Source organism: Zophobas morio, unplaced genomic scaffold (assembly GCF_036711695.1).
Source record: "Zophobas morio isolate AGI-343-1 ecotype UQ-CSIRO unplaced genomic scaffold, CSIRO_AGI_Zmor_V1 ptg000031l, whole genome shotgun sequence".
Taxonomy (NCBI): domain Eukaryota; kingdom Metazoa; phylum Arthropoda; class Insecta; order Coleoptera; family Tenebrionidae; genus Zophobas; species Zophobas morio.
In genome coordinates, this window is record NW_026972136.1 from 1093525 (window position 1) to 1114553 (window position 21029).

General features: G+C 27.3%; 1 protein-coding gene across 9 annotated transcripts in view; it reads left to right on the forward strand.

Annotated features, from left to right (window-relative positions):
* The window catches only part of LOC135139543 (disco-interacting protein 2), a 309775-nt gene that overhangs the window by 253843 nt on the left and 34903 nt on the right, over nucleotides 1-21029 (forward strand). For all 9 annotated transcript variants that reach the window (XM_064069816.1, XM_064069817.1, XM_064069819.1 and 6 more), the window contains 3 exons: nucleotides 5882-6013; nucleotides 13657-13902; nucleotides 13982-14248. In XM_064069816.1, the coding sequence (XP_063925886.1) occupies nucleotides 5882-6013; nucleotides 13657-13902; nucleotides 13982-14248 (645 nt within the window). The remainder of the gene's footprint in view (nucleotides 1-5881; nucleotides 6014-13656; nucleotides 13903-13981; nucleotides 14249-21029) is intronic.

The following is a 21029-nucleotide window of genomic DNA, read 5'->3' on the forward strand; positions in this document are numbered from 1 at the left end:
AAAAATCGAAAATTTGAAAAAACCAGAAATGGAAAAGTCCCAAAATTGAAATGTGGAAAAAATTGAGAAACCAAACCGAGACACATTAAAAACTTGAAAAATAAAAAAATGAAATCGAGAAATCGAAAAATCTATAATCCAATGTATGTTTCAAAAAATAAAAATATCATAAATTTCAACCATAGAAAAATTAAAAATCCAGAAAATTGAAGAATCGCGAAACTGAAAAATCCCAAAAATGAAATATCGAAAGTTTGAGAAATCAAAAAATCGAGATATAGAAATAGCCCAAAATAAAAAAAATCGAGAAACTGAACAATCGAAAAATTGAAACATCGAAAAGTGCAAAAACTTAAAATCTGAAAAGTCAAAAGAATTAAAACTTAAAAAAATATTGAAAAATTCGAAAACTGAACCATCGAAAAATAGGAATCCGGAAATTCCAGAAATTAAAAAATCTAGAAATGGAAAAAAATCCCAAAATTGAAATGTTGGAAATTTGGGAAAAGAAAACTTGAAAAATCGAAAAATTAAAAAATTGACACATTCAGAAATCGAAACATCAAAAGAACGAAATATTGAGAAACCGAAATAGTCCAAAATCGAAAAACTAGAAAAATTTAAATTTAATTTAATCGGAAAATCAGGAAACTGAACAATCGAAAAATCGAAACACTGAAATCTTGATAAATCGGTGAATGGAAAAACTGAAAACTCGAACATTTATAAACTGAAAAATTGGAAAATTTTCCAAATATGAAATGTTGAAAAAATTGAGAAATCGAAAACTAGAAAAATCGATGCATGGAAAAATTGAAAAATTATCAGATTGAAAAATCGAAACATTAAAAAAAAGATCGACAAATCGAAAAATTGAAAAATAAAGAAAATGTCATCAAGAAATCGAAAAATCCATAATTCAAAAAATCGAAAATGTAAAATATCAAAAATTTGAAGAATAGAAAAAGTGAAAAATGTAATAAAAAATGAATAATCGAAAAATTGAAATCCCAAAACTCAACAGTCGAAAAATTGATAAACCGATAAATCGAAAAGTTAAAAATATAAGAAAATTGAAGAATCGAAAAACTGAAAAATCCCAAAAATAATATATCAGAAATCTGAGAAATCGAAAATTGAAAACATTTAAAAACTGAAAAATCAAGAGGTGTGAAACTTAAAAAATAGAAAAATTGAAAAAATCCAAAACTGAAACATTGAAAAATCGAAATCCGGAAATTCGAAAATTTGAAATCCGAAAATTCGAATAATTAAAAATCCAGAAATGGAAAAAAATTCACAAAATTGAAATGTTGAAAAATTGGGAAACCGAAAACTTGAAAAATCGAAACATCCAAAAATTAGATCTAAAAATCGAAAAATTAAAAAATTGACACATTCAGAAATCGAAATATCAAAAGATCGAAATACCGAGAGACCGAAATAGCCCAAAATCGAAGAACAAAAAATTTTAAAATTTACATTTAAAAAAAATTGAAAAATCGAAACATTGAAATCTTGATAAATCGGAGAATGGAAAAACTGAAAAATCGAAAAATTTATAAACTGAAAAATTGGAAAATTCAAAAATATAAGTTTAAAAGATCGCAAAACTGAAAAGTCAAAGAAAAACGGGAAATCAAAAAATGTAAAATTTAAACAATCGAAAATTTAAAGTATCACAAATTTGAGGAGTGAAAAAATAGAAAAATCCCAAAACTCAATTATTGAAAAATTGATAAATTAAAAAATCTAAACAAAAAATGAAGAATCGAAAAATTGAAACTGAAAATCAATCAATACATAAAGGAAAAGTCAAACATTTTTTAAATAGAAAAATTGAAAAACCGAAACGTCGAAATCTGAAGAGTCGAAAAATCGAAAGGTCGAGCAATTGAAAACTTGAAAAATCTGAAACCAAAAAAATCGAAAAATTTCCAAATATGAAATGTTGAAAAAATTAATAAATAAAAAATTTAAAAATACAGAAAATGTCATCGAGAAATCGAAATTCCATAATTCAAAAAATCGAAAATGTAAAATATCAAAAATTTGAAGAATAGAAAAAGTGAAAAAAGAGATAAAAAATGAAGAATCGAAAAAATTGAAATCCCAAAACTCAACAATCGACAAATTGATAAACCGATAAATCGAAAAATTAAAAATCCAAAAAAATTGAAGAATCGAAAAACTAAAATTTCCCAAAAATCTAAGAAATCGAAAAATAGAGATATAGAAATAGCTCAAAATCGAGAAATCAAAAGATGTGAAACTTAAAAAATAGAAAAATTGAAAAAATACAAAACTGAAACATTGAAAAATCGAAATCCGAAAATTTGAAAAATTAAAAAATCCAGAAATGGGAAAAAAATCACAAAATTGAAATGTTGAAAAATTGGGAAACCGAAAACTTGAAAAATCGAAACATCCAAAAATTAGATTTAAAAATAAAAAAATTGACACATTCAGAAATCGAAAGATCGAAATACCGAGCAACCGAAATAGCCCAAAATCGAAGAATAAAAAATTTGAAAATTTAAATTAAAAAAAAAAATAGAAAAATCGAAACATTGAAACCTTGATAAATCCGAGAATGGAAAAACTGAAAAATCAAAACAGAAACATGGAAAAATTTTAAAATCGAAACATTGAAAAATTAGGAGATCGAAAAATTGGACAATTGAAAAATTAAATTAAAAATAATCGAAAAATTGTGATAATCCAAAAATCAGGAAACGGAACAATCCAAAAATTGAATCGAAATCTTGACAAATCGGAAAATGGAAGAAGGCAAAAAACAAAAAATTTACAACCAAAAAAATTGGAAAATGAAAAATGTAAAGTTTAAAAAATCGAAATCTGGAACAAAAAAAAGGGAAATCAAAAATTTATAAAAATTGAAAAATTTAAAAAATTTAAAAATTCCAAACCTCAATTATCGAAAAACTGAATCAAAAAGCTCAAAAATTAAAACTGAAACATCGAAAAGTTTAGATATGGAAAAATTGAGAAATTGAAAAAGCTCAAAATGGAAAAATAAATATTTTAATTAAAAAAAAATCGATAAATGAAAAAATTGAAAAATCGAAAAATCTAAAATTTAAAAAATAAAAAATTAAACATTACAAAATTAAAAGTTGTAACATCGAAAAATGTGTCCAACAATTGAAGAATTGGAAAACTGAAAAGTTCCAAAACCTGAAAAAACATAAAATTGAAAAAGAATCGAAAAATTAAAAAATCGGGAAGTAGAAAATAACCCAAAATCTAAAAATAAAAGCTAAATTAAAATATCTATAAATCAAAAAATAGAAAAATCGAAAAATCAGGAAACTGAACTTACAATCGAAAAATCGAAACATTGAAATTTTGATAAATCAACTGAAAAATCGAAAAATGGAAAAACTGAAAAATTGAAAAATTTATAAACCGAAAAGTCAAAGAAACACGGGACATGAGAAAATGTAAAATTTAATAAAATTGAATTTAACGAATCAGAAATTTGAAGAAGAGAAAAATAGGAAAATTTCAAAACTCAATTGTGGAAAAATTGATAAATTAAAACTGAAAAAATGAAGAATCGAAAAGTGAAAAATTAAAACTGAACAAATTTAAAAATGAAAACATCGAAAAATTAGGAGATCGAAAAGTTGAAAAATTTAAACATCAAAAGATCGAAAAATCGAAATAGCACAAAATCGAAAAATTGTGATAAATCGAAAAATCAGGAAACCGAACAATCCAAAAATTGAAACATTTTTTCTCGATAAATCGGAAAATGGAAGAAGTGAAAAATCGAAAAACTGGAATAAAAATGTAAAATTTAAAAAATAAAAAAAATCAAACATTTTTTAAATAGAAAAATTGAAAAACCGAAACGTTGAAATCTGAAGAGTCGAAAAATCGAGAAGAAATTGAAAACGTGAAAAAATCGAAAACCAAAAAAAAGAGAAAAATTGAAAAATCCAAGAATGGAAACATTTCCAAATATGAAATGTTAAAAACACTGACACATTGAAAAATCGAAAAATTAAAAATTAAAAAATTGAAAAATAAAGAAACATCGAAAAATTTAAAATTCTAAACATCGAAAAATTAGGAGATTGAAGAATTGACACATGAGAAATCGAAAAATCAGGAAACCGAACAATAAAAAAATTGAAACATTTTTTCTCGATAAATCGGAAAATAGAAGAAGTGAAAAATCGGAAAACTGGAAAAAAATGTAAGATTTCAAAAATTCAAAAATTCCAAAACTATCGAAAAATTGACAAAAAATCGCAAACAAAAAGAACCAAAATACCGAAAAGTTTAAAAATGAGAAAATTGAAACATCGAAATAGCCCAAAATCGAAAAATAAAAATTTTAATTAAAAAAAAATCGATAAATGCAAAAATTTTAAAATCGGCAACATCGAAATCTCGATAAATAAAAAAATTGGAAAATTGAAATTGTAAAATTTAATAAATCGAAAAACCGAGAAGTCGAAAAATCATACATTCTAAAATTTAGAAAATCGAGAAATGAAAATATCAAAAAATTAAAGATTTGAAAAACGGAAAAATCTCAAAATTGAAACCGCAAAACAGAAATTGAAAAAACAAAAATTTTAAAAACCTAAAGATTGAGAAATTAAAAACTGAAAAGTTCCAAAACTGAAACATCGAAAGACCGAGAAATCGAAAAATAAAAAATCGAGAGAACTAAAATTTGAAAAGTCTAGAAATTGAAGACTCAAAAAATTTAAGTTTATTTCGACAGAACTTCCCTCTCTCCCAAAATGCATTACAAGAAATCCAGCTTTTTCAAAAAATTGTACGGTTTGATTTAAGATGATTAACGATTTACAATAAGCATTCAGCAGTTTCAAAATTAAGTTGCAAAATATTCCAAAAATCTGAGTCTGGGATGAAAACTTAACACAGATTTAGAGACAAGTGCATATATAAAATTAGGAACCAATTACTTCTACGATAACGATTTAAAAGCTTAATTAAAGTAAAAAATAAAAATTTTAATTAAGTTATTAAAATGTTATAATTTTCGCTTCAGGTAATAGATACCATTTCGTAGTAATTAGATATCAAAAACACGCATTTGTACATTTTACATTTTAAATCTACACGTTCAACATTTTCGTTTTATATGCCCCGAAGTTAATTTGAAATCATTTAACAATGCATTTACAAATTGCCGTTTCGTTTTTGACGTGAATTATTCGCCGCATTAATACGGAATCGGCGAAAATGGCTGTTTTGTTCTTTTGTTCATTCAAACTACCAATTTCAAACACAGTGCACATTTGCAGCAAACTTTGTAATTAAAAGCCCTTAATACATGCCCAACATTTTAATGTCAACAAAAGACCAATGTTATGAAGTTCAGTCTGTACTAAACAAACCGACGCGTAATAACCTAGCTGCTTTGTTAATTTTGAAAACTATTTCCGGAACTACTTTGCTTCGCTGTACAACATTTACCTCAGCACTCGCAACAAAGCTACAACTTTGGTTGCATTTGTTAATTAATAATTCTGATCACTTTAAAAGCGCTGATTTCATGCATATTCGAACACCGACTATCCACTTTGAACCACCTTCTTTCAGTGCTTTACTAACCTCTGAAACTTTAAATTCAGACTCCGAGACGCGACAGAATAATTCGTTATTAAATAAGTGTAATTCTCTGGAAATAGTAAATCAGCGTTAATAGAAACACACAGTTCGGGAAAAAATACATATTTCGTATCGTTTTATTGTCGAACGTTCAAAGTAAGTACCCTGGAAGAGCGATTCGACGCCTCCCGACCAGGTCGTTTGGTCGTTTTTGTAGTTCGCATTTAAAATGTGGGTTATTTGATCGCATTGTTTGGTGTTGTAGAGGTGCGACAAGAGGCCGTTCAACAAGCTCTCGCCCAGGCCATGCAAAACAGGCACAAACCGTCGATGCCGATGCCGTCCAAACGCACATCCGTTATGGCCCGCAGCCCTGACAGAGACCAACACGATTCCGGTAGGTGACTGACACCGCAAGTATCTACACAGATAACATTGTCTCAGCGACACGTTGTGTATTGTGCCGTTGTGTACAAAAAGTGCAGATAACTTACGGCGTCGATATTTTCATACAATGCCTTTTTTCGCTAAGAGAATGAAATAAAGGGAAAAACGGTGGGCGAAGTTCGGCTTTGTTCGCGAAGAGGTGCGATAAGGGAATGACAGAGATGAGATTGTTGGAGCCAGATTGGCGCGAGATTATTTTGATTTTGTTTTGGGGGGATTCGCGAGAATTGTTTAAACACGTAAAATTTATTTGTTAAATCTAGGCGTTCAAACTAGTTAAAAAATTGCCCCAACAAATCCTGCTTCTTCGAAAAAATATATTTTTTTGCGTTTTTTGTTTTCTGATTGTGTATATAAAGTAAAAACAATTTTTCATTTTCTTGTTTCGTCAGTTTCTCGATTTGCAATGTTTCGCGTTTTCAAGTTTAAATTTTTCAGTTTTTCAGTTTTCCAACTTTTGAGTTTTTCAATTTTCAGATTCTGCAATTTTTCGATTTGAGTTTCTCGGGTTTACAGTCTTTCGTTTCGGTTTCTTGTTTTCTTTGTTTTTTCAATTATTCAATTTTTCAGTGTTTCGATTGTATATTTTTTTTTTTCAATTTTTGTTTGTTCAATTTTACGATATACAACTCTTCGAGGTTTCATTTTTTAATTTTTTGGTTTTCGATTTTCCAAGTTTTTAATATTTTAAGTTTTAGAATTTCCAATTTTTCGATTTGAAATTTTTCATTTCAGTTGTTTTTCTTTTTTTATTGTGAAATTTTTCAATTTTTGGGTTTTCTAATTTTTCGATTTACAATTTTTTGATGTTTGATTTAAATAAGTAGGTATGTAATAATTTTTTTTTCATTTTTTCAATTTTACGAAAAATTAAACAATTTAAAAATCCAAAAATCGAAAATTTAGAAGTTCCAAAAATTGTACAATCAAAAATCTGAAACATCGGAAACATCGAAAGCTCAATAATTTAAAAAAATTGAAAAATCCTACAATCTAGAATTTAAAAAATCGAAAATCTAAAAATGAAAAAATTAAAGATTTGAAAAACGAGGAAATTTTAAAGCTGAAACATTAAAAAATTGAATAATTTAAAAAATGGAAAAATTGAACAATAAAAAATCAGAAAAATCGGACAATTGTAGCATTGCATAATTCAGGTATCAAAAAATTGAGGTATTGAAAGACCGAGAAATCGAATCATGTTTAAAATTCGAAAAATTGTAGAAGAATGGAAAAATGGAAAGTTCGTAAATCTGAATAATCAAAAAATACAAATGGAGAAATTGAAGAATCGAAACACTGAAAAATCCCAAAAGTAAAACTCGAAAAATTGAAAATTTCGTTTAAACATGCAATATTTTTTATAATTTATCATTTATTCATTCAACTTTTCAGTTTTTCGAATTATGATTTTCCAATTTTTCGATTTGCAATTTTTTGAGTTTTTTTCCCAACTTTTGGATGTTTCAATTGTTGGTTTTTGCAATTTATCGATTTGATGTTTCACGAATTTGCGATTTTTCAATTTCCAATTTTTCGTTTCTTTAGTTTTCTATTTGCAATTTTTCAGTTTTCCAACTTTTGAGTTTTTCAATTTTTAGATTTTGCAATTTTTCGACTTGAATTTATCGAGTTTGCAGTTTTTCGTTTCGGTTTTTTATTTTCTTTGTTTTTTTCAATTATTCAATTTGTCAATGTTTCCATTTAATTGTTTTTTTGTTTCTTCAATTTTACGATATACAACTTTTCGAGGTTTCATTTCTTAATTTTTTTAGTTTTCGATTTTCCAAGTTTTTAATATTATTTTAAGTTTTAGAATTTCCAATTTTTGGATTTTCTAATTTTTCGATTTACAATTTTTTGGTTTTTGATTTTTCAGCTTTTAGATTTTTAAGTCTCCGCTTCTCCAATTGTTAATTCGCAATTTTTCTGGTTTTTGTTTTAAATAAGTTGTCATATTTTTTTTTCATTTTTTAATGTTACGAGAAATTCAACAATTTAAAAATCCAAAAATCGAAAATCGAAAATTTATAAGTCCCAAAAATTGAAAAATCAGAAAATTGAACAATAAAAAATCTGAAAAGTCGGGAACATCGAAAGCTCGATAAACTGAAAAATAGAAAAATTGGAAAATCGTACAATCTAGAATTTAAAAATCGAAAATCTAAACATCAGAAAATTAAAGATTTGAAAAACGAGGAAATCTTGAGTTGAAACATTGAAAAATTGAGAAATTGGATAATTTAAAAAATGGAAAAATTGAATAATAAAAAAATCAGAAAAATCGGACATTTGTAACATTGAAAAATTGAAATATCAAAAAACTAAAAATCGAAAAATTGAAAATCAAGAAATTTCGTTTTAAACATGTAATATTTTTTATAATTTTTCATTTATTCATTCAACTTCTCAGTTTTTCGAATTATGATTTTCTAATTTTTCGATTTGCAATTTTTTGAGTTTTTTTCCCAACTTTTGGATGTTTCAATTGTTGGCTTTTGCAATTTATCGACTTGATGTTTCACGAATTTGCGATTTTTCAATTTCCAATTGTTGGTGTCGCGTTTGTATTTTTTAATTTTTTTAGTTATTCGATTTTTCAATTTTTCGTTTCTTTAGTTTTCTATTTGCAATTTTTCAGTTTTCCAACTTTTGAGTTTTTCAATTTTTAGATTTTGCAATTTTTCGACTTGAATTTATCGAGTTTGCAGTTTTTCGTTTCGGTTTTTTATTTTCTTTGTTTTTTCAGTTATTCAATTTGTCAATGTTTCGATTTAATTTTTTTTTTTTTCCAAAGAAATTATTCATTTTTTTTTTGTTTCTTCAATTTTACGATATACAACTTTTCGAGATTTCATTTCTTAATTTTTCAGTTTTCGATTTTCCAAGTTTTTAATATTATTTTTAAGTTTTAGAAATTCCAATTTTTCGATTCGCAGTATCACGTTTTCAATTTTTAGTTTTTCATTTTTTCGATTTACAATTTTTTGTTTCGATTTTTTATTTTCTTTGTTTGGTTTTTGAGTGTTCAGTTTTTATCATTTTTCTTTTTTTTAATGTGAAATTTTTCAATTTTTGGATTTTCTAATTTTTCGATTTACAATTTTTTGGTTTTTGATTTTTCAGCTTTAAGGTTTTTTAGTCTTCGCTTCTCCAATTTTTAATTCGCAATTTTTCTGGTTTTTGTTTTAAATAAGTATGTAATATTTTTTTTATTTTTAATTTTTTCAATGTTACGAGAAATTAAACAATTTGAAAATCGAACATTTAGAATTCCCAAAAACTGAAAAATCGGAAAATTGAACAATAAAAAATCTGAAAAATCGGGAACATCGAAAGCTCGATAAATCGAAAAATAGAAACATTGGAAAATCGTACAATCTAGAATTTAAAAAATCGAAAATCTAAACATCAAAATATTAAATTGAAAAACGAGGAAATCTTAAAGTTGAAACATTGAAAAATTGAGAAATTGGATAATTTAAAAAATGGAAAAATTGAACAATAAAAAAATCAGAAAAATCGGACATTTGTAACATTGAAAAATTGAAATATCAAAAAACTAGAAATCGAAAAATTGAAAATCAAGAAATTTCGTTTTAAACATGTAACATTTTTTATAATTTTTCATTTATTCATTCAACTTTTCAATTTTTCGATTTGCAATTTTTTGAGTTTTTTTTCCCAACTTTTGGATGTTTCAATTGTTGGCTTTTGCAATTTTTCGATTTGATGTTTCACGAATGTGCGATTTTTCGATTTGCAATTTTTGGTTTCACGTTTGTATTTTTTTATTGTTTCAGTTAGTGGAGTTTTCAATTTTTCGTTTTTTTAGTTTTCTGTTTGTAATTTTTTAGTTTTTCGAATTTCCAAATTTGTATGTTTCAATTATTAGATTTTGCAGTTTTTCGATTTGCTATTTCACGAGTTTTCAGTATTTCAATTTTTCAATTTTTCAACTTTTTTAATTTTTGGTTTCATCAATTTTTGATTTGCATTTTTTTAATTTTCGTTTTAAATATCCAATAAAAATGATTTTTAAAATTTTTCACTTTTTGTGTACCTATTGGAGTTTTGAATTTTTCAATTTGCAATTTTTCGTTTCGGTTTTTTATTTGCTTTATTTTTTCAATTTTACGAAATGCAACACTTTCGAGTTTTCATTTTTAAATTTTTCAGTTTTTTGTTTTCCAAATTTTGGTTTCTTCAATTTTCAGATTTTGCAATTTTTCGATTTGCACTTTCAGGAGTTTTAAAATTTTCGTTTCGGTTTTCTATTTTCTCAATTTTTTCAATTTTTGAGTTTTTCAATTTTCGGTTTTCAACTTTTAGATTTTTTGATTTTTCGTTTTTCAATTTTAGATTTTTTGGTTTCTCGATTTTTGAGTTTTCCCCCTTCAATTTTTGACTTGCAGATTTTATAGTTTTCATTTTAAATATGTAATAATTTTGATTAAAAAAAAACACCTTTTCAATTTTACCTTTTCAGAATTTTTCGACCTTTGAATGTTGTAAATTTTCGACTTTAAAATCGAAACATTGAAATGTCAAAAACCGAGAAATCAAAAAATGTAAAATTTAAATAATCGATAGACTGAAAAATCAAAAATACGAGAAATCGAAAAATCCAACATTTAAAAAATCGAAAAATTAAAGTACCAAAAATTTGAAGAAAAATTGAAAATTTCCGAATCTCAGTTACCGACAAATTGATAAATTAAATAATCGAAAAAAAATTGAAGAATCGAAAAACTAAAAAATCCCAAAACTAAAACATTGAAAAATCATGAAATCGAAATAGCCCAAAATCAAAAAATGAGGAAACTAAACAATCGAAACATCGAAATTTGAACTTTTAAATTTTTTAATTTTTGGATTTTTCAGTTTTCTCGCCTTCAATTTTTGATTTGCAAATTTTCTAATTCTCATTTTAAAATGTAATAATAATTATAATTTTTAAACTTTTTCATTTATTCGATTTTTAAATGTTTCGACCTTTCAATGTTACAGATTTTCGACTTCAAAATCTGTAACATTGAAATCTTAATGAATGGAAAAATGGAAAAACTGAACAATCGAAAAATTTATAAACTGAAAATTGGAAAAGCGAAAAATGTAAAATCTAAAAAGTCGAAAAACTGAAATTTCAAAAAACCGTGAAATCAAAAAATGCAAAATTTAAAAAATCGAAATACTGAAAAATAAAAAAACGAGAAATCAAAAAATCTAACATTTAAAAACTGGAAAATGAAAGTATCAAAAATTCGAAGAAAAATTTAAAAATTCCGAAACTCAATTACCAAAAAACTGAAAAATCCCAGAACTGAAACTCGAAAAAAATTGAAAAATTGAAGCAATGAGAAATCAAAAAATCAAGAAATTGAAATAGCCCAAAATCGAAAAATTGTAATTTATAGTTAAAAAAATCGATAAATCAAAAAATCGGGAAACCCCTCTTCAATTTTTGATTTGAAAATTTTCTAGTTTAGGTAATAATTCTTATAATTTAAAAAAAAATCACTTTCAATTTTACGATTTTAAAATTTTTTGTATTTTTCATTTATTGGCTTTTAAAACTTTTTCATTTATTCGATTTTTCAATTTCTCCATATTTAATTTTTCAATTTTTCTACCTTTCAGTGTTAGAGTTTTTCGACTTCAGAATCTTGACGATTGGATATTTTTTCGGTTTTACAAAATTTTTAGGTTTTCCAATTGTTCGGTTTTTAAGTTTTTCCATTTTTAGTTTTTCAATGCTTAATTTTTCGCTTCTTCAGTTCTTCAATTTGCAGTTTTTCGATTTTTTCATTTCTTCTAATTTTTTAATTTTTCGAGTTTTGATTTTTCGATTTTTCAACTTTTCCATTGCAAAATTGTAAAATTGAAAAATCAAAAATTAAAAACGAAAAAGTATAAAATGCAAACTTTGAAAAATGTTGAAATTGTAAATCAATGATTTGAAAAATCGAAGAAACGAATAAGTGAAAATGTTGAAAATCAAAAAACGAAATATGCATTGTAAAATCGAAATACTCAAAAATTAAACAAATTGGAAAATCGGATAATTGGAAATCTTAAAATTACAAAATTGAAAAATTTTAAAATTGAAAAATCCAAGATTGAAAATTTGAAAAATTGAATAAAGGAACAATTACAAAATCGAAAGAAAGATAGATAAAGGAAATGAAAAAACAAAAAACTGTTAAAGAATGGAAAAAATTAAAATTAAAAAATCGGGAAAAGGAAAAATAATAAACCAAAAATTGTAATATCGAAAAATCGCAAAATTGTAAAAATTGCAAATCAAAAATATAAAGAACAAGAACAAACGAAAAATTCTGATATCAAAACATTGGTCGAAGATAAATAAATCCAGATTTTTCAAAAATTACAAGATATAAAATAAAGATATGTACGTAATGTTAAAATAAGTGTAAAGAAGCATGCTACACTTGTGTTGCAAGTGATTTTTTTCATTACAAAATTTTATGATGACGTCATCAACATTTTTTTGCAAAGACACATGCTTCAATTGGGATAGATGCAGTATTAATACTAATAATCACAGTACTATATTCCCAAGTTTTCAGGAAACTGGAGTGAGTCATTCTTGATTTTAATCAGTACAATAAATTGCCTCATTTGTTAATTTTTTTGAGTCACCCTGCATAAATAAATCTAAAATCTATTAGTACATTGATAATCACAATTATAGAATCATAATATTTTGCATTAACGAATAAATTTTTATTTTTTCCAAAAATCTGGATGTCTAGGGTGAAAACCGAAAACTGGAAAAGTGTGAAAACAGTAACCAGTGTATTACGTACAATTTATTGTAACGTATAATATCGTCGTGATTCATGGACATAAACTCTTGGTTATTGTTGTCCATGTTTGCTTTAATGCATTCCCATTTATATTCATGAATTGGAATCGTAATAACAAGTGAATGTTGGTTTATCATTTAAAGTTATTAATTAATTATAAACTCAGTTTTTCTAATTTTGTTGTTATTTGTATTGCCCAAATTGCATCAGCCACTTAGTCACTTCATAATCACACCTGATGTTATAATAAATAACCTTCCCATAACCATCATTCATTTGTCAGAACTTATGAAATTATTATCAAGATTGATCACCCGCATGAATCTTTAATTTAGATCAATTTTTCTGTTGTTCTTGTATAGTTTCGTGTTTATAGAACAACTTCATAAATCCTTAATTCCCATTCGAGCCACGCTCCCGTGTCATTCAAAGGACAAAGAAACCCATAATGAGTCACCATATTCCTCGCACTCAAATTATCCATTCATCGCCTCTAATTATTAGATCCTCTATTACATCTTCGTACGCACTCTCCTCCCATCCCCAATTAAAAAAAAACTCCAATCATTTCATCATTCCGCGCGAGTTACATCTTGATTACGTGAGACTTTCACGTCTGTATAACATGCCGAAGTGACTCATATATCCAGTCGAACGAACCAAACCAGTTATATGTTAGCTCATACGAACATTTCTTGTGGATGTACCCGGCGTGCCTCCTTAGGTGTAAAGTCGATTGTTTTCCAACGAGTACCATTTTCAGAGTCTTCGTCCGATGAAGACAGCATAGTGAATGAAGAAACGGTTGAAAGCACCCCAGAAAGGGAGAAAATCAAGGACCGGAGCACGCCCCAGATGTTCCCGCCGCCGCCTCTGTCGGACACCAGCAGCACGGGCTCGCCGCCCCCACTCCACCACAGATCCCGCATGCCGCCGCCGAACAACTGGGACCACAGGAGCAGGCAGGAGATCACCGACATCACGGACGTGTTGCAGAATTTTCACCCATGTAAGTCGTAGTCTCCTCAGGGCGCCGGCCGCGCTCCCGCTTTTTTCGGCCGGATCGTCAACGATCTCGGACGTTTCAGACTCGCAGCCGCCAGATGTCACGCACAACACAGCTCAAGGCGGCCGCAGAACGGCCGCCGATAGGGTCAACAGGTACGCCTCTTCGGCGTCCGACGACACCATGGGCACCGGGACCGGGCGGTGGAAGGTGTCCGCCAAAATACAGCAGCTACTCAACACACTCAAAAGGCCTAAGAGACGCCCCCTGCCGGAATTCTACGAAGACGACGACATCGAGTTAGAAATCGCCGCCAACCCCAAGGATCCCAACGCCCCCAAACCTGAAGGTAGGGACCGTTTTTCGCAGCAATTTGAGTGGAGACATGACGTCGTTAAGTCGATGTTCAGTCGTTTAAGACGTTCGAGTGTATTTACTAGACGGACGTGCGCTTATAACGAGCTCTCGAGGAATTTTATCCGACTTGCAGTTCGGAAAAGCTCTCCTGCGATCGTTGTTTGCTCGGAAATGGCCAAAGTTCCGAAAAGCTCTTTTCTTATTTATAATAGGTACGGCCCTGGCGGGGGATTCCACCTGCTACTCGTACAGTGTCATTTAAAGTCTATTTATACAGTTATCATGGTTTTTAACTTCGGAGAACAATGAAATTTTAATGGATATAGAAGTGACACTTTACGAATAAGAAGGGGTTAAAAAGTTTGTCGAAGACGGAAGTGCTGTTCGTCAAATACCCTCGCCGTACGGACAATATGAAATATATCTAAGCTCAGAAAAATGGAAAAGTACCTCGAAATCGAATAATAAATATTTTTTTTTTTAATGTAAAAATCGAAATACCGAGCTACTACATCATTAAAAAGACGATACTTAAAATATAGAAAAATCGAAACCAAAAAAAAACAAATCTGGAAATCGAAATGTCAAAAAATTTTAAAAACCAAAAACCGATATGACAAGAAATCAAAAAATCGGAAAATCGGTAAAAGTGAAATTTATAAAGCCGAAAAAATCAACAATCAAAAATTTTAAAATTCTTAAAACTGAAAAATAGAAATATAAAAATCGAAAAATTTAAAATATCAAAAAATTGAAAATCGACAAATCAAAAAGTCGAAAAATGGAAAACCGGAGAAATCGAAAAACTGATAAGTCAAAAAATTCAAAAATAGAAAAATTAATGTCGAAATATGGAAGAAAAATTGAAAAATCGAGAAATCAATGTCAAGTCAAGTCAAAAATACATTTATTCAAGCTGGCTGGTGGTACAGTTTTCCTTAAGATATTACATGATATGGTATGTGGGGCGCTGCTGAGGCTTAGGGCCTTTTCAGCGCAAATCAATGTCGAAAAATTGAAGTCAAAAAAATTTAAAAATCGAAAAGTTGATAAATCGGAAAAGTGAAGAATCGAACAATCGAGAAATTGAAATGACGAAAAATTGGAAATTGAAAATTCGAATCATCGAAAATCTTGAAAATCGAAAAATTCAAAAATCTACAACCCAGAAGCTAAAAAATTCAAACAAAAATATCCATGGATTGAAGAATTGAGAAAACGAAACTCAAATTTTAAAAGTTGAAAAATTAATATCGGAAGCAAAAATTGAAAAATCGGGAAATTTAAGTCGAAAAATCGAAGTAAAAAAATCGAAAAGTTGATAAATCGGAAAATGGTAGAATCGAACAATCGAGAAATTGAAAAACTCCAAAACTAAAATGACGAAAAATTGGGAAATTGAAAATTCGAATCATCGAAAATCTTGAGAATCGTAAAATTCCAAAAACTGCAACCCAGAAGCTAAAAAATTGAAGTATAAAAATATCCATGGATTGAAAAATTGAGAAAACGAAACTCAAATTTTAAAAGTTGAAAAGTTAATATCGGAAGCAAAAATTGAAAAATCGAGGAATTCAGTCGAAAAATCGAAGTCAAAAAATTTAAAAAATCGAAAAGTTGATAAATCGGAAAATGGAAGAATCGAACAAACGAGAAATTGAGAAACTCCAAAACTGAAATGACGAAAAATTGGGAAATTGAAAATTCGAATCATCGAAAATTTTGAAAATCGAAAAATTCAAAAATCTACAACCCAGAAGCTAAAAAATTGAAATATAAAAATATCCATGGATTGAAAAATTGAGAAAACGAAACTCAAATTTTAGAAGTTGAAAAATTAATATCGGAAGCAAAAATTGAAAAATCGGGAAATTTAAGTCGAAAAATCGAAGTCAAAAAATTTTAAAAATCGAAAAGTTGATAAGTGGGAAAATGGAAGAATCGAACAATCGAGAAATTGAGAAACTCCAAAACTGAAATGACGAAAAATTTGGAAATTGAAAATTCGAATCATCTCGAAAATCTTGAAAATCGAAAAACTCACAAATCTACAACCCAGAAGCTAGAAAATTGAAATATAAAAATATCCATGGATTGAAAAATTGAGAAAACGAAACTCAAATTTTAAAAGTTGAAAAATTAATATCGGAAGCAAAAATTGAAAAATCGGGAAATTTAAGCCGAAAAATCGAAGTCAAAAAATTTTAAAAATCGAAAAGTTGATAAATCCGAAAATCGAACAATCGAGAAATTGAAAAAGTCCAAAACTGAAATGACGAAAAATTGGGAAATTGAAAATTCGAATCATCGAAAATCTTGAAAATCGAAAAATTCAAAAATCTACAAACCCAGAAGCTAAAAAATTGAAACATAAAAATAACCATGGATTGGAAAATTGAGAAAACGAAACTCAAATTTTAAAAGTTGAAAAATTAATATCGGAAGCAAAAATTGAAATATCGGGAAATCTAAGTCGAAAAATCGAAGTCAAAAAATTTTAAAAATCGAAAAGTTGATAAATCGGAAAATGGAAGAATCGAACAAACGAGAAATTGAGAAACTCCAAAACTGAAATGACGAAAAATTAGAAAATTGAAAATTCGAATCATCGAAAATTTTGACAATCGAAAAATTCAAAAATCCACAACCCAGAAACTAAAAAATTGAAACATAAAAATATCCATGGAATGAAAAATTGAGAAAACGAAACTCAAATTTTAAAAGTTGAAAAATTAATATGGGAAGCAAAAATTGAAAAATCGGGGAATTTAAGTCGAAAATTTTTAAAAATCGAAAAGTTGATAAATCGGAAAATGGAAGAATCGAACAATCGAGAAATTGAAAAACTCCAAAACTGAAATGACGAAAAAATGGGAAATTGAAAATTCGAATCATCGAAAATCTTGAAAATCGAAAAATTCCAAAAACTGCAACCCAGAAGCTAAAAAATTGAAATATAAAAATATCCATGGATTGAAAAATTGAGAAAACGAAACTCAAATTTAAAAGTTGAAAAATTAATATCGGAAGCAAAAATTGAAAAATCGGGAAATTTAAGTCGAAAAATCGAAGTCAAAAAATTTTAAAAATCGAAAAGTTGATAAGTGGGAAAATGGAAGAATCGAACAATCGAGAAATTGAGAAACTCCAAAACTGAAATGACGAAAAATTTGGAAATTGAAAATTCGAATCATCTCGAAAATCTTGAAAATCGAAAAACTCACAAATCTACAACCCAGAAGCTAGAAAATTGAAATATAAAAATATCCATGGATTGAAAAATTGAGAAAACGAAACTCAAATTTTAAAAGTTGAAAAATTAATATCGGAAGCAAAAATTGAAAAATCGGGAAATTTAAGCCGAAAAATCGAAGTCAAAAAATTTTAAAAATCGAAAAGTTGATAAATCCGAAAATCGAAGAATCGAACAATCGACAAATTGAGAAACTCCAAAACTGAAATGACGAAAAATTGGGACATTGAAAATTCAAATCATCGAAAATCTTGAGAATCGAAAAATTAAAAAATCTACAACCCAGAAACTAAAAAATTGAAACATAAAAATATCCATGGAATGAAAAATTGAGAAAACGAAACTCAAATTTTAAAAGTTGAAAAATTAATATCGGAAGCAAAAATTGAAAAATCGGGGAATTTAAGTCGAAAAATTTTTAAAATCGAAAAGTTGATAAATCGGAAAATGGAAGAATCGAACAATCGAGAAATTGAGAAACTCCAAAACTGAAATGACGAAAAAATGGGAAATTGAAAATTCGAATCATCGAAAATTTTGAAAATCGAAACATTCCAAAAACTGCAACCCAGAAGCTAAAAAATTGAAATATAAAAATATCCATTTAAAATATCAAAAAATTGAAAATCGAAAAATGAAAAAGTCGAAAAATGGAAATATTAATGTCGAAATATGGAAGAAAAATTCAAAAATCGAGAAATCAAAGTCGAAAATTGAAGTCAAAAAATTTTAAAAATCGAAAAGTTGATAAATCGGAAAATGGAAGAATCGAACAATCGAGAAATTGAGAAACTCCAAAACTGAAATGACGAAAAAATGGGAAATTGAAAATTCGAATCATCGAAAATTTTGAAAATCGAAAAATTCAAAAATCTACAACCCAGAAACTAAAAAATTGAAACATAAAAATATCCATGGAATGAAAAATTGAGAAAACGAAACTCAAATTTTAAAAGTTGAAAAATTAATATCGGAAGCAAAAATTGAAAAATCGGGGAATTTAAGTCGAAAAATTTTAAAAATCGAAAAGTTGATCGGCAAATGGAAGAATCGAAGAATCGAGAAATTGAAAAATTCCAAAACTGAAATGACGAAAAAATGGGAAATTGAAAATTCGAATCATCGAAAATCTTGAAAATCGAAAAATTCCAAAAACTGCAACCCAGAAGCTAAAAAATTGAAATATAAAAATATCCATGGATTGAAAAATTGAGAAAACGAAACTCAAATTTAAAAGTTGAAAAATTAATATCGGAAGCAAAAATTGAAAAATCGGGAAGTTTAAGTCGAAAAATCGAAGTCAAAAAATTTTAAAAATCGAAAAGTTGATAAATCCGAAAATCGAAGAATCGAACAATCGACAAATTGAGAAACTCCAAAACTGAAATGACGAAAAATTGGGAAATTGAAAATTCGAATCATCGAAAATCTTGAAAATCGAAAAATTCAAAAATTACAACTCAGAAGCTAAAAAATTGAAACAAAAAAATATCCATGGATTGAAAAATTGAGAAAACGAAACTCAAATTTAAAAGTTGAAAAATTAATATCGGAAGCAAAAATTGAATAAAATCGGAAAGTTTAAGTCGAAAAATCGAAGTCAAAAAATTTTAAAAATCGAAAAGTTGATAAATCCGAAAATCGAAGAACCGAACAATCGACAAATTGAGAAACTCCAAAACTGAAATGACGAAAAATTAGAAATTGAAAATTCGAATCATCGAAAATTTTGAAAATCGAAAAATTCAAAAATCTACAACCCAGAAACTAAAAAATTGAAACATAAAAATATCCATGGAATGAAAAATTGAGAAAACGAAACTCAAATTTTAAAAGTTGAAAAATTAATATCGGAAGCAAAAATTGAAAAATCGGGGAATTTAAGTCGAAAAATTTTTAAAATCGAAAAGTTGATAAATCGGAAAATGGAAGAATCGAACAATCGAGAAATTGAAAAACTCCAAAACTGAAATGACGAAAAAATGGGAAATTGAAAATTCGAATCATCGAAAATCTTGAAAATCGAAAAATTCCAAAAACTGCAACTCAGAAGCTAAAAAATTGAAATATAAAAATATCCATGGATTGAAAAATTGAGAAAACGAAACTCAAATTTAAAAGTTGAAAAATTAATATCGGAAGCAAAAATTGAAAAATCGGGAAGTTTAAGTCGAAAAATCGAAGTCAAAAAATTTTAAAAATCGAAAAGTTGATAAATCCGAAAATCGAAGAATCGAACAATCGACAAATTGAGAAACTCCAAAAGTGAAATGACAAAAAATGGGGAAATTGAAAATTCGAATCATCGAAAATCTTGAAGATCGAAAAATTCAAAAATCTACAACTCAGAAGCTAAAAAATTGAAACAAAAAAATATCCATGGATTGAAAAATTGAGAAAACGAAACTCAAATTTTAAAAGTTGAAAAATTTATATCGGAAGCAAAAATTGAAAAATCGGGGAATTTAAGTCGAAAAATCCAAGTCAAAAAATTTTAAAAATCGAAAAGTTGATAAATCGGAAAATCGAAGAATCGAACAATCGAGAAATTGAGAAACTCCAAAACTGAAATGATGAAAAATTGGGAAATTGAAAATTCGAAATCATCGAAAATCTTGAGAATCCAAAAATTAAAAAATCTACAACCCAGAAGCTAAAAAATTGAAACATAAAAATATCCATGGAATGAAAAATTGAGAAAACGAAACTCAAATTTTAAAAGTTGAAAAATTAATATCGGAAGCAAAAATTGAAAAATCGGGAAGTTTAAGTCGAAAAATCGAAGTCAAAAAATTTTAAAAATCGAAAAGTTGATAAATCCGAAAATCGAAGAATCGAACAATCGACAAATTGAGAAACTCCAAAACTGAAATGACGAAAAATTGGGAAATTGAAAATTCGAATCATCGAAAATCTTGAAAATCGAAAAATTCAAAAATCTACAACTCAGAAGCTAAAAAATTGAAACATAAAAATATCCATGGATTGAAAAATTGAGAAAACGAAACTCAAATTTTAAAAGTTGAAAAATTAATATTGGGAGCAAAAACTGAAAAATCTCAAAATGAAACATCCAAAAATTGAAAAATCGGGAAATGTAAGTCGAAAAATCGAAGTCAAAAAGTTTTAAAAACAGAAAAATTCAAATATCTAGAATTAAAAAATCGAAAAACTTCAAAACCGAAATGACGAAATATTGGGAAATTGATAAATTGAAAATTCCAAACATCGAAAAATTAAAAAATAAAAGTTCAGTGAACTGAAAAATCAAGAAATCGAAACTAACTTTTTAAAAATTGAAAAATTGGGAAATCGAAGTCGAAAAATCGAAGTCAAAAAATTTAAAAAATCGAACAATTGTTAATTGAAAAATAGTAAAACAGAAATCGAAAATCTAAAATTTCAAAAATCGAAAAATTGAAAGCTTGGATGATTGGAGAATCGAAAAACTCCAAAACTGAAATGACGAAAAATTGGGGAATTGAAAAACTGAATATTCTAAACATCGAAAAACTTGAAA